Below are 16,961 nucleotides of genomic sequence, written 5' to 3' on the forward strand. Positions count from 1 at the left end.
ACTTTCTCCTTTATTGATCTACAAGGTTATGCTGTCATAAATGCTTTTGAGTTTGTTTGAATCACTTAAAAAAAAAAAAAAAAAGCCTAATGTAACCGTCAGTGTGTATGATTGAAGATTTGCAGTCCTGCTTGATTTGTGTGGCTAGAAGAGTCCCCATGAAGGAGAGACCAGTTCTGCCCTCCTCAGAAAGCTTCACGACTCGCCAAGATCTCCAAGGTAAATTTTCCCTCCAACGAAATCATTCTAGAATACTTAACATGTTTGTGAATGCAAGAGATCACTCTAGAAAACCGTGAAGAAGTGGTAGTGGTGAGAGCTGCTGGGGCAGAGGGGGCACTGCTGACCCTCTGGGTCCATGCACTTGTGCTTCCTGTTCCAAATAAATAAAGGTTTATCTTTTTAGCTTTCATTATTTCTGTAAATAACCGATGAGAACGTAGGTATGATGCTTGCTGTTACTCGCTAGGCAAGATCACGTCGCTGGATACGAGCACCATGCGGGCAGCCATGAAGCCTGGCTGGGAGGACCTGGTGAGGAGATGCATCCAAAAGTTCCATGCACAGCACGAGGGGGAGTCTGTGTCTTACGCTAAGAGGCATCATCATGAAGGTAACCGTCTCTGATGGTGTTTTTCCTGGAGTTGATTTCACTAAATTATGGCTTGTAATTTAATTTAATTTCGGAACTTTCTCAGAAACAGTGACTCCTGAATCCCCCGCTGGGGACCGGGGCCTGCTGAGCCCTTGGGTTCATCCGCACTTGCATTGCCCCACCCGGAATTGTTGCTGCCTGAAGGGAAATGTCCTAGGAGAACCTGTAAGGCTAAGAGCGTGAGGAGAGAAATGGAATTGGAGATGATAACTCACAAAAGGAAAGGGAAGGAGATCATGTTCTTTGATCCCAAGGCTTCTTCTAGTTGTGTCAGACGGCATAGGAAGGTCCCTCCTGGGAGCCAAAGAAAGACCATCTGAGTCATGAGAACACTATGGAAATAAGTGAATTCCTGAGAGAGGTAACATTGTAATCCCACCCTCCTTCTGGAGTCCAGATGATGCCACTGAAGATGCTCAGATGTTTCTAGAAGCAGCAGAAGTGATGTGTATGAGATCGCACTTAGTTAGTAGGACACCTGGTGCTAAACCCAAGCCCTCAAGAGTCCTGTTTCAGTCGTTATACCAGCCCTGGTCTTTGCCTGTGTTGTACCCCCCACAAGTCCACCTGCAAAGGGGGCCTTTGACTCTCGAGCTGTCCACAGGGGAGCTGACACAGGTGAAATGACAGCCTCACACCAGAGCTGGGGGAGGGAGACACGCTCCTGGACTCTGACTCTCCTCTCGTGGGCGCTGGTGGGATACTTGGTTACCAGGCATGGATTCCACAGGGGCAGCCACAGCGGGCCACGCTACCAGTGAGGGACAGGGCTGTGTGCTTTGCAACTCGGTTTGGCAGATTGTCTGCATTTTTGCAGAAAAAAATTGTAACTCATTACTGAAAATAGAGTTTTAGTTGGTCATCTTCCTTTTACTATGCATCCATGACCTTGGCATTTTACCAGCAGGTTTGTGTGTTTAAACGTTATGCTTTCATAAGATCACTTATGAAAAAAGTATAAATCATAGTAAATGACCTCTCTTTCCATTCCCTTATTTTTTCTTCATCTTACTCATCCTTACATCTTCTTTATCCTTATTTCTTAGAAATGAGCATATGATCCAATAATTTGTGTCTTCCAGCATTTTTTCTTTAAGTAGAAAAGAATAAGAGGAAATAAAAATGCTACATTTGACAGAAATCAATAATTAACCTGCCATTTCACTAGATCTAGTTTAAAAAGAAGTAACAAAGAATAAGAAATCCCCATCAGGAAGCATGTCCAATGTCCTTGGGCCCTGAGTAGCAATGCCTCACATTTAATTCTCTGGCTTCCTGATTCCTTACAAAGGGTTTACACAGATGTACCAGGCACTGTGCTAGGTTTAAACAGATGGGACCCAGGGAAGGGATTTTATACTCCACAGTTTATAAAATACATTTCATCCAAGCGTATGAGATAAGTCAAATTGAAGGTAATCATTTGCATTAAATAAAATTCCACTGGAAGGCTTTGTTACATAGAGGAGTTTCCTAAATGCGTCTGGGTGCATGTTTGCGTGGACCTACTTCATAGAGATGTTTGATGTAGACCAAATGGAAATGGAAAATCTTAAAGGATCACAGCCAAGGTCAGATAAAATTCTGAAATTATGAGCCATTGGAAATGAATCCTATTATAAAACATGGTGTTTATGCTACCAAAAGTGGCATACTTAGTGTGTAAAGCAGTATACACATATGTGTACAGTTGTGGCAGAAAATAATCCGTAAATACTGCATGTCCCTGAATACCTGAAACTGCAGAGGGTGTTTCATCAGGGAAATTGCTCCAAGTGAAATTTTGCCGAGAAATCAGAATCTGCGTTGTGGGTGAGCATCTCTCTTTCTCTCTCCCCCACCCCCTCCCCCTTGTGGCAATTTTGGAGAATGATGAATGTGCTTGGTTGCTTTGGGACTAACTATTCAAGCCACAAAATTTGTGCTGAGGATTATGTGGTAAAAAAAAAAAAAAATGGCAGTCTTCTTAAAAAGCCTTAGGAGGTAAACTAAACTATATGGCTACTTTTTTTTCTAATTGAAATGTTCTTTTTTAATCTGCAATATTTCACAATTTTAAAATATAGTTGTTTTAAAAGATAAATCTGAAATTTTGTTTGAAGAGAAATTATTTTAACCTAGTTGATTTGTGTTATATTTTCTGCTATAGCTTGGAAATGGAAACACCTGATTCAGATATTAATCCAATTTCATGTCACTAAGATTTGTACTTTTATTATTCCGGTTTTCTATTTAGTCATTTTTCTCTGAAAAGCTCCCTTTGATTGTTTGTTTATCTTTTACTTCCTGTTGTCCTAACCACAGAAATAATACTTCTCATACACTGAGAAACAGAATTGGGGATTAGTAGTGTGAGAGGCTGTGTGGAACAGTACGTAACTTCAAGATGAATATTCGAAGAATATATTCAATGTCATAAGTTTCACTGTAACATTTGTATTAGTTTAATGAGAAAGTAGAGGCATTTGTACCCTTTAGCGGTATCGTGTTTATGCATTGTATTGTTTCCTAACCTCTTAAACAAATCGTTGGAAAGCTCGTTTTGAGCTAATAAGTTGTTTACACTGTTTTGCCATGATACTGAAGAGTTTAAAAAGAACATATTTGGAGGGTCCAAGCATCATTTGGGGGACAAGAAAACCAATATATTGAATTTATTGGCCTTTTGAGTGAAAGATAAGTGTGCTTTTAAAAATTTACGGTGCTCTAATATCATGAAACGTTACAGCTCTGTTGAACTTGCTGGTAGGAAAATATTAAATGTAATGGTGTTTATTGCTGTTACTATGTCTTGTCCCCTCCACCCCCGGATTTTGCTTTTAAATGTGTGTCCTGTGCCCTTGCCTGCAGTGCTGAGACAGGGATTGGCATTCAGTCAGATCTATCGTTTTTCCTTGTCCGATGGCACTCTTGTGGCTGCGCAAACGAAGAGCAAGCTCATCCGTTCTCAGACGACAAACGAACCTCAGCTCGTGATCTCCTTGCATATGCTGCACAGGTAATGTGAGCACCGCCTTCCCTCCGACTTAGGAGGGAGGGGTCCAAAGGGGATTCCCGTTGTGGTGCACCAGAAACAATCCGACTAGTATCTGTGAGGTTGTGGATTCGATCCCTGGCCTCCCTCAGTGGGTTGGGGATCTGGCATTGCCATGAGCTGTGGTGTAGGTCACAGACCTGGCTTGGATCCCACGTTCCTGTGGCCATGGCGTAGGCCAGCAGCTGTAGCTCCAATTAGACCCCTAGCCTGGGAACCTCCATATGCCGCAGGTGCGGCTCTAAAAAGCCAAAAAGAAAGGGTACAAAGACAGCAAATCATCCTCAGGCATTTCAGGTTTGAAAGACATTTCTGTTGACCAACCCTGGGCATGTAAGATATAAATTAAATTTCAGTTGTTATTAACTGTTGGCAAAAAAGCAACTCATGATACTGAAGTTCACAGTAGGGCTACGCTTTGAATTTCAGCCTTATTACTCATGGACTTTAAAACCCTGCTGTCAGGACGCAGGCTTGCACTGACTCTGTTCTGACGTGACTGTCTGTTACCTCTGAGAAGAACAGATGGGCCCCCAGCACTGACACAGGCAGGGCAGGAATATTGAACCCACTAGAATGGTTTCTGCTCTTGTGTGTTTAGAACTTTCTAGTACACATAACTGGAAGAAATACTTTAGATTATTATTCTCAGGTTTAAATTAATAACTTTTTGACATTAGCCTTTAAATTGAAGGGTGATAAACATTTCCATAAAAAATAAAAGTAAGGAAAATTGTTGATTTTAAAGTAAATGGCATAGAAGTTCCTGTCATGGTGCAGCGGAAACGAATCCGACCAGGAGCCATGAGGTTGCAGGTTCAATGCCTGGCCCCACTCAGTGCGTTAAGGGTCCCGCGTTGCCGTGAGCTATGGTGTAGGTCATGGTTTCTGTGGCTGTGGCATAGGCCAGTGGCTACAGCTCCAATTAGACCCCTAGCCTGGGAACCTGCATAGGCCTTGGGTGCGGCCCTAAAAAGACCCCAAAAAAAAAAGGCATAAAGGATATTATCGTAGAGTACAAACTTAGACTGCATTTCAGATAATATCAGTATATATATGTGTGTGCTATATAAAACTTTATGAGGTACTGTCAGAAGGTATATAAAGTTGTTCTGGTTAAATGGTCCCCTTTTATTACACCTCTCAATTATTTACTTTCTTATTGAAGAATTTTAAAAAATCAGGCAGCCCTATTTGCCAACTGTTAATAAATCTGACCTCAAACTGAAACAACGTGGAAGTGATTACAGATGTGCCAGATTTCACCCTGTGATGGAAAGCCGCTGTTTGACAGTTTGTGAAACCTGTTTTGTTTGGATTTGTGAAGACATTTGGTAACTCACAAGTGACAGCCAAGCTATCCAAGCTGTAAATGAAAGCTCATAAGGCTTGGAAAGTCATCCAGCTCAGAAAACCTGCGTTGAGTCACGAGTCCAGGCGTGGAGTAAAGTCAGCTGCAAGCTGAGGATAAGATCCCAGACCCAAGTCCCCGAAGTTTCCTCTCCTGTTCTCTGTCTGACTCTTGCTCTGCCTTCCAGGGGAGCCCTGGCTGGGGAAGGAGGGGGGAGAGGGTACTGTGAGGCAGGTAATCTAATTCTAAACAGTGTTGGTAACCTTATTGGCTCTAAAACTTGCAGTTTTGAATCGTTAGGGGCAGTTTTTTTCCCCTCGGAGTTTACTATTCATCTTGAGCCAAGTCGCACACATCAGAGCTCTGGGCACACAGATGGGTCTATTGTTAGGAATCGTAATCTCTGGCAAATCCCTAAAGACAGCTCTACTTGTTTGGGTGGTTTCTTTCTTTAAGACGGTACATGCTCTCAGTTATTTGTGATAACAGACCATTTAATGAGAAAGGTATGTTACGTAATTGGAACCCCTCTAATGTCTCGTCTGACAACTACGTCTTCGGTCGTAGGCCCATTTTCACACAACTCCCTCTGTAAAACCACAGACATCTTAATGAGTTGACGGAAAAAAACATCCCTCTTGGTCCAAAACGATACATGTTCAGTCTTGTCCATAATTGTAGCTTGTTTCATCAAAGTATTATCTTTCCTTTCCATGTCATCTATTCTTTGAAAGAAATGAGGCAATCTCATTTTTAAAAATTAATAACAACTTGCTAAATATTTTTTTTTTCCTTTTATCTTCTTGTTCTTTCTTCATCCTACAGAGAGCAGAATGTGTGTGTGATGAATCCGGATCTGACTGGACAAGCGGTGGGGAAGCCATTGAACCCACTTAGCTCTAGCAGCCCTGCCCATCAGGCCATGTGCAGTGGGAACCCAGGTCAGGACATGACCCTAAGTAGCAATATAAATTTTCCCATAAACGGCCCAAAGGAACAAATGGGCATGCCCATGGGCAGGTTTGGTGGTTCTGGGGGAATGAACCATGTGTCGAGCATGCAAGCAACCACTCCTCAGGGTAGTAACTATGCACTCAAAATGAACAGCCCCTCACAAAGCAGCCCTGGCATGACCCCAGGACAGCCCAGCTCCATGCTCTCACCAAGGCATCGCATGAGCCCTGGAGTGGCTGGAAGCCCACGAATCCCACCCAGTCAGTTTTCCCCCGCAGGAAGCTTGCATTCCCCTGTGGGCGTTTGCAGCAGCACAGGAAATAGCCATAGCTACGCCAACAGTTCCCTCAATGCGCTTCAGGCCCTCAGCGAGGGGCACGGGGTCTCACTGGGGTCATCGTTGGCTTCACCGGACCTAAAAACGGGCAATTTGCAAAACTCCCCGGTTAATATGAATCCTCCCCCACTCAGCAAGATGGGAAGCTTAGACTCCAAAGACTGTTTTGGACTTTATGGGGAGCCATCAGAAGGTACAACTGGACAAGCCGAGAGCAGCGGCCATCCTGGAGAGCAGAAGGAGGCCGGGGAGCCCGGCCTGCCCCCAGCCGTGGGCAGCGAGAGGCCTGATGGCCAGAGCAGACTGCACGACAGCAAGGGCCAGACCAAACTCCTGCAGCTGTTGACCACCAAATCCGACCAGATGGAGCCTTCGCCCTTAGCCAGCTCTTTGTCGGACGCAACCAAGGACTCCGTGGGCAGCCTGCCTGGTTCTGGGTCGACACACGGAACCTCGCTCAAGGAAAAGCATAAGATTTTGCACAGACTGTTGCAGGATAGCAGCTCTCCTGTGGACTTGGCGAAGTTAACTGCGGAAGCCACAGGCAAAGAGCTGAACCAGGAGGCCAGCAGCACGGCCCCTGGATCCGAGGTGACGATTAAGCAAGAGCCAGTGAGCCCCAAGAAGAAAGAGAATGCACTACTCCGCTATTTGCTCGATAAAGACGATACTAAAGATATCGGTTTACCGGAAATAACCCCCAAACTTGAGCGACTGGACAGTAAGACGGACCCTGCCAGTAACACAAAATTAATAGCTATGAAAACTGAGAAGGAGGAGATGAGCTTTGAGCCTAGTGACCAGGTAAGTTCTGTCATGTGTTCTTATAGGTGGACTAATCCGTGTCCGTCAAGGATTTCTCCCAAGGGTGTCATGAGGCCTCAGGGGACCAGGTAAAAATAAGCCTTCTCCTTTGTTCTTACTTTGCAACACGGTTAATTCTCACTGAAGCTGCGTGTTACAAACACTCCATCTAGCAAACAGAGATGTTGTGGTAGGGCAGGGTGGGGGTAAGGGGGCTGACATTGCTTTGTAAAGGGCCAAATGGTCATATCTGAGAATCTGGAGGCCTTCTGTGCCAATCAGCCCTGGCCGCCACGGAAAAAAGTCAGTATGCCGTGTTCCAGAAAGACTTTACCAACAGATACTAATATTTGAATTTTATACCAATCTCATGTGTCACAATGTACTCTTCTTTTGACTTGTTTTAAAGTTATTAAAAAATGTAAATCCAGGCGTTCCTGTCATGGCTCAGCAGTAACAAACGCAACTAGCATCCATGAGGTTGCAGGTTCGATCCCTGGCCTCAGTCAGTGGGTTAAGGATCCGGCATTGCCATGAGCTGTGGTGTAGCTTGCAGACATGGCTCGGATCCTGAGTTGCTGTGGCTGTGGCATAGACCGGCAGCTATAGCTCAGATTAGATCCCTAGCCTGGGAACTTCCATATGCCGCGGGTGCAGCCCTAAAAAGACCAAAAAAAAATTAAATCCGTTCTTAGCTTATTGGCCATACAGGAACAGGTAGTGGGCAGGATTTTGCCTGGGGGCCAGCTGGGAATTGCTGACCCCTGTTGCTAAAAGCCACCTAAATTGGAGATAATCACTTCCTCCAAACTGGGCTTTGTCAGGAGAGACTTCATTCAGTGATTTCTGACTTAGCTTTCTCTTCTTAGGATCGGAGTCTGACTGGTTTTCAGACTTAACGAAGATCATTCTACCTCTCTTTATGCTCACCTGCAACTTCTGATTAACACTGAAGAATTTCTTAGGCCATCAGTATAAAAAGTATATAGTGGGAAGTGGAGAGGTAAAGTTGGCGGCCTTGATGCTGGGATAGCTGAGCCATCATATATAAATGCAAAACTGAGAAAATAGGTTGCATTCTCTGCTGTTCTTATGTGAAAAATTAATTTCCTGGAAAAAATCTAGAAAAGCTAAATTGATACTTAGAATCATTCTCAATGACACTCGGATAATGACATCATAGGGAAAATGAAAACCGTTTTTTTGTTGGGGTTTTTTGTTTGTTTGTTTGTCTTTTTGCCTTTTTCTAGGGCCACTCCCGCGGCATATAGAGGTTCCCAGAATAGGGGTCTAATTGGAGCTGTATCCCCTGGCCTACACCAGAGCCACAGCAACTTGGGATCCGAGCCGCGTCTGCGACCTACACCACAGCTCACGGCAACGCCAGATCTTTAACCCACTGAGCAAGGCCAGGGACCGAACCCGCAACCTCATGGTTCCTAGTCAGATTTGTTAACCACTGCGCCATGATGGGAACTCCTGCAAACTTTGATTTTTCTTTATTTTAAAAAAATAAAATGGGTTGTTACTGACAGTAATGTCTTAGCATAAGGTGCTTTCCAGAGAATCACCAGCTGGCTGGGTTAAGGATCCAGGACTTTATCGACCCTGCAATCCCTGAGCGCTGTCTTAAGTCATGATGGGTTAAGAAGTGAGGAAGCTGCATAGCCTTTTTACTTAAAATGGTTCATTGATTTGACCTTGAAACTTGTTTTACAAGTGAATATTTTAGGTTTCACTGTCTTCTGGGACCAGGTGTGGATGGGGAGAGGAGAGAGGAGCACACTTGGTCATAACCTGGGACTTCCTCAGCAGAGGCTGGCTCAGTGGAGGCTGGCCCAGCAGCAGCTCTGGGGTGGAGAGCACTGATCCGGGAGCTGAGGCTATACAACCAGGCTCCTTCTGGGTCCTGAGCACTCAGCTTCGGGTTTTTTCACTTTGATGTCCAGACAGCTGCTACCATTCCTATGAGGTGTTTATGTCCCTTCACCTGGGAAATAGACACAGTTACGTAAACACCTTCAGTGATGAATCCTTAAACTTGGATATTAGTTCAGTCTAACAGGTACTCTGTAATGCTGCGGGCTCATTGGATGGGGGAACCTGAGGCCTCAGCACAAAATTAATAACAATATCTTGGATGAAGTGTAGCGCAAAGCCATACCAGGCTGTAGGTGTTTCAATCTTGTGAGGTTTACTAGATTAGAATACACAGAACTGTAGTGGCAGTTCAGAGTGGCAGGCACAGATACTGTCCTTCAGGTCTCTTAACAGATGCTAGAGGGCAAGATGGTGACTCACGAGGTCCAGGTTAGCTTGGTGGCTAAGTGGCTGGTCCCTCCCTCCATAAACAGAATTTATTTCTATCCCAGGCTGAGGCCCTAGCGACTTAAGGGGGACTCTATTTGATTTCTATATTTAGATATATGATTACACTAACTTTGTATAGGAAACTGACAAAAGAAGTTTTTCTTTTGTTTCGTCTTTTAAATAGTCCTTGAGTCACTTGCAGTTTCTAATTAGTGTTTAAAAGAAACATTTTCTAATGAACATTATCTCACCTTAGGAACTTAAAGTGCAAAGTGTTATCAGCATAAATCTGTCATTTTGGGTGGACTCCCCCCACCACAGACACACATGCACACAGACATACACACACACACACACAATTTTTTTCTTAATGAAACTCAGTCCCTGGCTTCACCCTCCATCCATCCGTATTTAAAACTCCACCAAAAAAATACTGCTTCAGAGGAATTTTAACATCAAAAACATGGCAGCTTGAAAAGAAAGGTTACCACAGGAAGTATGCATTACCTAAATTTAGATCAAAGTTAGAATGACTTACTTTAAGAAGAAAAACAGGGATTCTTTCACTGCCCTCCCTCTTTGCCGCTTCCCAAACACAGACTGACTGTGTCTCTTATTGACTGCCGTACACCCTTCTGGAAGACTTTTCCTTCATTTCAAGGAAACTCATTTTTATTTAGTAAGATTAACTGTGAGCAAGCCTGAATTGCCCAGTCTCCTTATTTTGACTCAGAAAAGAGCCATTATCCAAGTGAGTGTTTAACCTATCACAAACTTATTAAGGACAGGAAGTACCTCGATGGCGCTATTATACCTAAAATAGTATTCCTCACTGGGTTGAGTATTTAAACAACATTTGTTTCTACAGTGTTTCATAACCAACAGGAAACTATGACAGAAAAATTTCCAATATGTTCACTGACACTTTTAAGTTATACTTATTTACACTATGGAGTAAACGATACTAACTAAATGATACTTTTAAGGTCTTCTTAATGCTACTGAGCCACTTATGATGAGGGTTTAGAAGTGGTGTATAAAGAGCTTCTTCTTGTTATTTGGCTCCATTAGAAAAGCAAACAGTATTTTAAACTGGTAGTGTCCTGAAAAATCCCCTCCAAGTGTGGTGGGATTGTGTTACCATTTTTTAAAACAATTTTATGTTTTGCAAATGTAGTAAAATTACACTTTTTTAAAAAAAATTCGAAATGTTGTTTTGTAATTTATTAGAGTACATGTCATTAAAATACATATGTTCTTTATATTTCCTTCAGAGAACAAATTGATTTGACGCATGAAAAATTCATAAAGCCAGAAAAATGAAAAATTACAAAAATCAAGTCCAATTTTCATTTTGTAGAACTTTTACAAAAATCTTTCTGACTCATTTTCTGCCTGAAATAGTTTAAACCAGCTATTCAAATTGATGTGGCTAATTTGAGCTTTCGAATAGATGCCTAAGCAAAACTTTGAAGTATCTTGGCAAAGCATTTTAAAGGAAGGCATTAATCTTTTTGTCTTGTGAAGAAATCATGCCTAACAAAGTAAGTAGATAGGAACTGGAAGAATGTTTGATGAGAATTAAAGCTTAGAAAATTTAAGACCAGAAATATTTGATCGTAAATTTAATGGGATCAAATCCACCCTATCCAGAACTTAACAAAGAAGCAAGTGCCGTATTGTCGAATTTTATTGCTAGACAACTGAAAGGTGTATAGATATTCTCCTAGAAGAACATTTAAAGTACATTTAAGATGATTAGCTTAATTTAAATATTTACTCCAAAAACTGACAAGAAATAAACATAAGCAAAGCAATATTATCTCTAGTGGGGAAATTTTCATAGTGCATTTTTCTGATGGTAAGCCAGATGAATTCAGATCGAGTTGATAAGTATGGGTCTCCAGAGAACCAATTCCTTCTGAATATAACACCCGGAAGTTCCTGCCTGACTTTCCTAAGACAAATAAATGTTTAGTTACTTGTCAAAGCTAGAATGATCCACAGCTGAATTTGGTCAACTTTTAAAATGGCAAAGGTTAGGAGTTCCTGTCATGGTGCAACGGAAATGAATCCGACTAGGAACCTTGAGGTTGCGGGTTCGATCCCTGGCCTCTCTTAGTGGGTTAAGGATCCAGCGTTGGCATGAGCTGTGGTGTAGATCACAGACTCGGCTTGGATCTGGCGTTGCTGTGGCTGCAGTGTAGGCCAGCAGCTACAGTTGCTCCGATTAGACTCCTAGCCTGGGAACCTCCATATGCTGCAGGTGCGGTCCTAAAAAGCAAAAAATTAATTAATTTTTAAAATGGCAAAGATTAAAATTTGAAAATGGGGTAAGTGTTATTTGTGGAGGTTTTTTGGCTGCACCCACGGCATACAAAAGTTCAAATTGGAGTTCCTGTTGTGGCGCAGTGGTTAACGAATCCGACTAGGAACCATGAGGTTGTGGGTTCGGTCCCTGGCCTCGCTCAGTGGGTTAAGGATCCGGCGTTGCCGTGAGCTGTGGTGTAGGTTGCAGATGCGGCTCGGATCCCGAGTTGCTGTGGCTCTGGTGTAGGCCAGTGGCTACAGCTCCAATTTGACCCCTAGCCTGGGAACCTCCATATGCCACGGGAGTGGCTCAAGAAAAAGGCAAAAAGACAAAAAAAAAAAAAAAAAAAGTTCTAATTTGATCCCTAGCCCGGAAACTTCTGTATGCCATGGGTACAGCCAAAAAAAAAAAAAAAAATGAAATCAACCAAGGAAAATCATGGATTTTAAGTTATCTAATTATTCGAAATAAAGAATCAATAAATTAGAATTCCCTGCTGGCTCAGCAGGTTAAGGATCCAGCATTGTCACTGCTGTGGCGTGGGTTTGATCCCCGGCCCTGGAATTTCTGCATGCCATGGGTGCAACAACAACAAAGGCAGCAATAAATTGATTTAAACCATCCAAATATATTTTAATGTTTCCATATGTATAAAGAGAGATGAATTTTAAACTTATTTTAAACTCATTAGGCACAAGAGCAGGTCACAGGAAGAATCGTAAATCCTGTCACTTGGACCCTTTGAAACTGTAATAGTTATTTTTATATTTAAGATGGTTGAAAGTGTAATTTTATTTGTGTGGAAAGAATAAAGGTAAAAAGGAAAAGTGAGAGTCTAGACCCAGACTGTTAATCTATATTGTAAAGGCTTTTACAACTATCTGGGCTGGAGGTAGATATAAGCGCCTCCATTGATGAAAATAGTATACTCTATTTTTACTATTTTTTATATAATCTGTTTATTTTATTTATTTATTTATTTTGGTCTTTTTGCCTTTTCTTGAGCCTCTCCTGCGGCATATGGAGGTTCCCAGGCTAGGTGTCGAATCAGAGCTGTGGCTGCCAGCCTACGCCAGAGCCACAGCAACGTGGGATCCGAGCCGGGTCTGCGACCCACATCACAGCTCACGGCAACACCGGATCCTTAACCCACTGAGCAAGGCCAGGGATCGAACCCACAACCTCATGGTTCCTAGTTGGATTCATTAACCACTGTGCCACAACAGGAACTCGTAACCTGTTTATTTTGGATGTTTCCCATTCAAGAGATTCTTCAAGGCTTTCTCAAGAAGCAACTTATTATAGCCCATCCTCTCACCCCTGCACACAATAAATTTTAAAATGCTCTACACAAGGCAGCATTATTATAGTAGTGAAACTTAGTTTGCCAGGACAGTGATAAACTTCACAGTGTATTAAGTGTCTGTAGGTATCTTCATGAAACAGCTATCAGGATATTTATCAGTTGTCCTGAAACTTTTGTTCTGGGAAATTGAGTTGATTCTGGAAATGTTTTAAAATCATAGGCCACAATGGTTCAAGGAACTCTTCAGGTTGACTGAGTGTTCATGACTACATTGCAGGCACTGTCTTTTTTTTTTTTTTTTTTTTTTTCCTTTGGTCCTGCCCACAGCATGTGGAAGTTCCTAGGCCAGGAACTGAACCCAAGTCACAGCAACAATCTAAGCCACTGCAGTGACAACCCCAGATCCTTAACCTTTTGCACCACAAGGGAACTATCAGGCACTGTTCTTTGAGAACAATAGGTGTACCTTACACATTGAAGAAAACATGACAGCAGTACCTTGACAATGGAGTCACTTTACACAGACATTTAGCTTACACAAAATCATCCATACACATTCAGAAAAGAAAAAAAAATGAAGAAGTGGCTATTAAATGGCTAAGTAGTGTGAGCAGTTTTGCCCACCTACAAGCCTTGACTGAGTTTTGGTTTCCTTGAAGCTCCATTAGTGTGAAAATGTAGCCACTGTCTTTTGAAATGCGGAATGGCCCCTACATGCACTACCATCACTTCTGACTCAGCCAAAGAAGTAAAGATGTGCTTTCACTCTGGAGGGGAAACTGGCCTTGTCGTCCTTGGAGGGGCCTGACAGTAAAGTTCCTTCCTAAGGAGTTCTGAGGATCGTCTTGTCTGTGTCTGTCTATACTTCAGGATGCTTTTGGAACCTAACCCTTCCTTAAGGATGTAGCTCTCCCAAATTTGATCCCTCACTCTTGTTAGAAGCTAACTAGAAAATGGTCTGGTAATTGCTCTAACAATGTGTTAGGAATTCCTTGGAAAATGGATCTCCAAGTTCTTGGTAAGCTAGTTGACTATGAACAAAGAATGCAATAAAATACTGCATCATTGTATCCTTCTTAACTTGAGAAATATGTCCCCTAAAAAGGCTCCCTCCATAGATAGTACATTGGCCATAAATTGTAAAAACCTCAGTAAATCTGGTTTCTTTTGTATTGAATAAAACTGTAAGCCATTCTGCTTTAAGTATACCTCATATTTGGAGTTCCCGTCGTGGCACAGTGGTAACGAATCTGACTAGGAACCATGAGGTTGTGGGTTTGATCCCTGGCCTTGCGCAGTAGGTTAAGGATCTGGCGTTGCCATGAGCTGTGGTATAGGTCACAAGACGAGGTTTGGATCCTGCGTGGCTGTGGTATAGGCTGGCAGCTGTAGCCCCAATTCAACCCCTAGCCAGGGAACCTCCATGTGCTATGGGTACGGCCCTAAAAAGAAAAAGAAAAAAAAAAGTATACCTCTTCTTGTAAATGATTTCACTTGAATTGCCAGTGTAGAAAAAAGGGTTAGTCATGGTCAAGGATTCAAAGTCCATCCAGTGACTTTGGGGAAATTGCCTAACTTGTGTTTTACACACATCAGGAGAATCACTCTTAACCACTCTTTGCACTAGAAAGAACTCCTGGCATTTAACTTTAGCTATTTACCTATGTGGTTGGCACCGTCTGATTTTTAAATACTTGGTACATAGAGAGATACTACTTAAAAGACCATAAATTCAATTGAGCTCTCCAGAACAAAAGTGCTAGATGTGAAGTAGTGGAGATAGCTAACTTATTATTTGAACGTTGGTAATTGAAAGGAAGCTATCCTAATAAAGGAAAAAGCCCTAAGAAGGATTTTTATGGCTTCTATAAAGTCAGATTATTAGATGCTATGTTTGGGGGCAGCCTGCTTTTATCCTGCTTCCCTACATTTGTCACCTAAGCTGGTAAGTGACTGGTTTTCAGTGTCATTCGAAACTGAAAGTGTAAGCAGGAAAAAAACACCACTCAAAGTGAAAAGGCAGTGCTGAGCTATTCAGGGTTACTGCAAGCCTATTGTGCATTTTCCCCCTTGCTGTTAAAAAGAAAAAGAAAGTTCTAAAATGACCATTTACTAATACTGATTTGGTGTAAATTGGCATCCTACTTTCTACCAATTTGTTGTTGTTATTTCTTAGGGATTGTTAACCACAAAACCTTGTCTGTAAGGTCCACTCTTACTTTATTAGAAATACACGTACTCATGATGAATTGAACCACTAGCACAAAATAAAGGGGATTTTATAAGTTGCCAGTGACTCACAATACTAGGAGAGAGCTTTCCTTCTAATTCAGTCAGCTCTATTTTTACACCTGAAGAAACTGAGGACCAAGAGATCAAAGTATTTGTCCTTTGTCAATTTAATTTTTTTTACGATGATCACTTAACTGTTAGGTCTGAGGTATGCACGCGTCTGCATCTTTTCCTTGGCCTTAGGTCTGTAATTAGAAATAGGAGTGCGGCACCCACTCTTAGCTTAGGCCTGGATAAACTCTTCTGTTTGTTAACCGCAGCCTGGCAGTGAGCTGGACAACTTGGAGGAGATTTTGGATGATTTGCAGAATAGTCAATTACCACAGCTTTTCCCAGACACGAGGCCAGGCGCCCCTGCTGGATCAGTTGACAAGCAAGCCATCATCAATGACCTCATGCAACTCACAGCTGAAAACAGCCCCGTTACACCTGTTGGAGCCCAGAAAACAGCATTGCGAATTTCACAGAGCAGTGAGTATGAGATATTGATGGTTATGCCAAGAAATTCCCATGTAATCACCATCAGAAACAGGGATTATTAAAATCTGATGCAAACAGCTTAGTCACTTCAAGGTTTTTATGGTCAAATAGCACCATCTACCGTCCTAGCCCATCAAAACAATATTCAGGCTGATTCTGGTGAGCTTGGCCTTGCTGCAGGCGCTTGTGGTTAATTTAATCAGCATGGAATGAGGCTGACCTGCATATATAAAGTTCTTCAGATGATTGTTATAGTTCCCTTTGTTACAGTTAAAAAAGATTTTCTGTATCTTAAGATATGGCTGAATATTTAAAATACAGAAACTTAGAAAGTTATGCTGACTTTTTAGGAATAATATACTACTAAAAATTTGTATCAGAATATTATCTCTTAGGAATTCTCCTATAAATAGCAGTTGTACATGGAAATCTATTATAGATAAATGTTTTCTAAGTACATGTTACATTTAGTGGACTATAAAGCTGGAAGACTTTAGACTGTTATATAGTACATTTTTATTGTTTATTTTTATTTGGATATTTTTGTAAGCTTAAGAAGTCTTTCTTTACTATGAACACTGAACACTTAGTTTGCATAACTTGATAGTCACCTCATGTTGTCCCATAGTTTTGAGTGGAAGAAAATACCTTTCCTGCTCCAGGGACGTAGTTAGAAAGACAGAGAACCTCTGTGTTAAATTGGTAAGCAGAATGATCTTTCCCTCTTCAGAACCAATTTGACCCATTTCTCAAAGGAGAAACGGCAACCATCAACCAAATTCCAAAATAGCTTTAATTAATGGTTCCTTTCTCAAAGTGATTGCTGGAGTTCCCATTGTGGTGCAGTGGAAATGAATCCAACTAGGAGCCATGAGGTTGCAGGTTCAATCCCTGGCCTCGCTCAGTGGGTTAAGGATCCAGTGTTGCCATGAGCTGTGATGTAGGTCGCAGACATGGCTCTGATCCCTCTTTACTGTGGCTGTGCCGTAGGCCGGCAGCAACAGCTCTGAATAGACTCCTAGCCTGGGAACCTCCATATGCCGTGGGTGCAGCCCTAAAAAAGAAAAGTGAATCCTGATCATTCAGAAAAAGGTAAAGCAAAATAAGGGTTTTTGCTTCTCTCTCAA

The 16,961-nt window shown here is 42.1% G+C and overlaps 1 protein-coding gene and 1 long non-coding RNA gene across 12 annotated transcripts in view; one reads left to right on the forward strand and one right to left on the reverse strand.

Moving 5' to 3' along the window:
* Nucleotides 1-16,961, forward strand: part of NCOA2 (nuclear receptor coactivator 2) — a 357,729-nt gene that overhangs the window by 305,458 nt on the left and 35,310 nt on the right. For all 11 annotated transcript variants that reach the window (XM_021088456.1, XM_021088457.1, XM_021088455.1 and 8 more), the window contains 5 exon segments: nt 118-219; nt 470-613; nt 3,506-3,653; nt 5,866-7,135; nt 15,615-15,825. In XM_021088456.1, coding sequence (XP_020944115.1) covers nt 118-219; nt 470-613; nt 3,506-3,653; nt 5,866-7,135; nt 15,615-15,825 — 1,875 coding nt within the window.
* Nucleotides 8,803-10,066, reverse strand: LOC110260278. The gene is made up of 2 exons (XR_002343267.1): nt 9,984-10,066; nt 8,803-9,125 (listed from the first exon to the last, which is right to left on the reverse strand). It is a non-coding gene; the product is annotated as an uncharacterized LOC110260278 (long non-coding RNA).

Source organism: Sus scrofa, chromosome 4, assembly GCF_000003025.6.
Source record: "Sus scrofa isolate TJ Tabasco breed Duroc chromosome 4, Sscrofa11.1, whole genome shotgun sequence".
Classification (NCBI taxonomy): Eukaryota; Metazoa; Chordata; class Mammalia; order Artiodactyla; family Suidae; genus Sus; species Sus scrofa.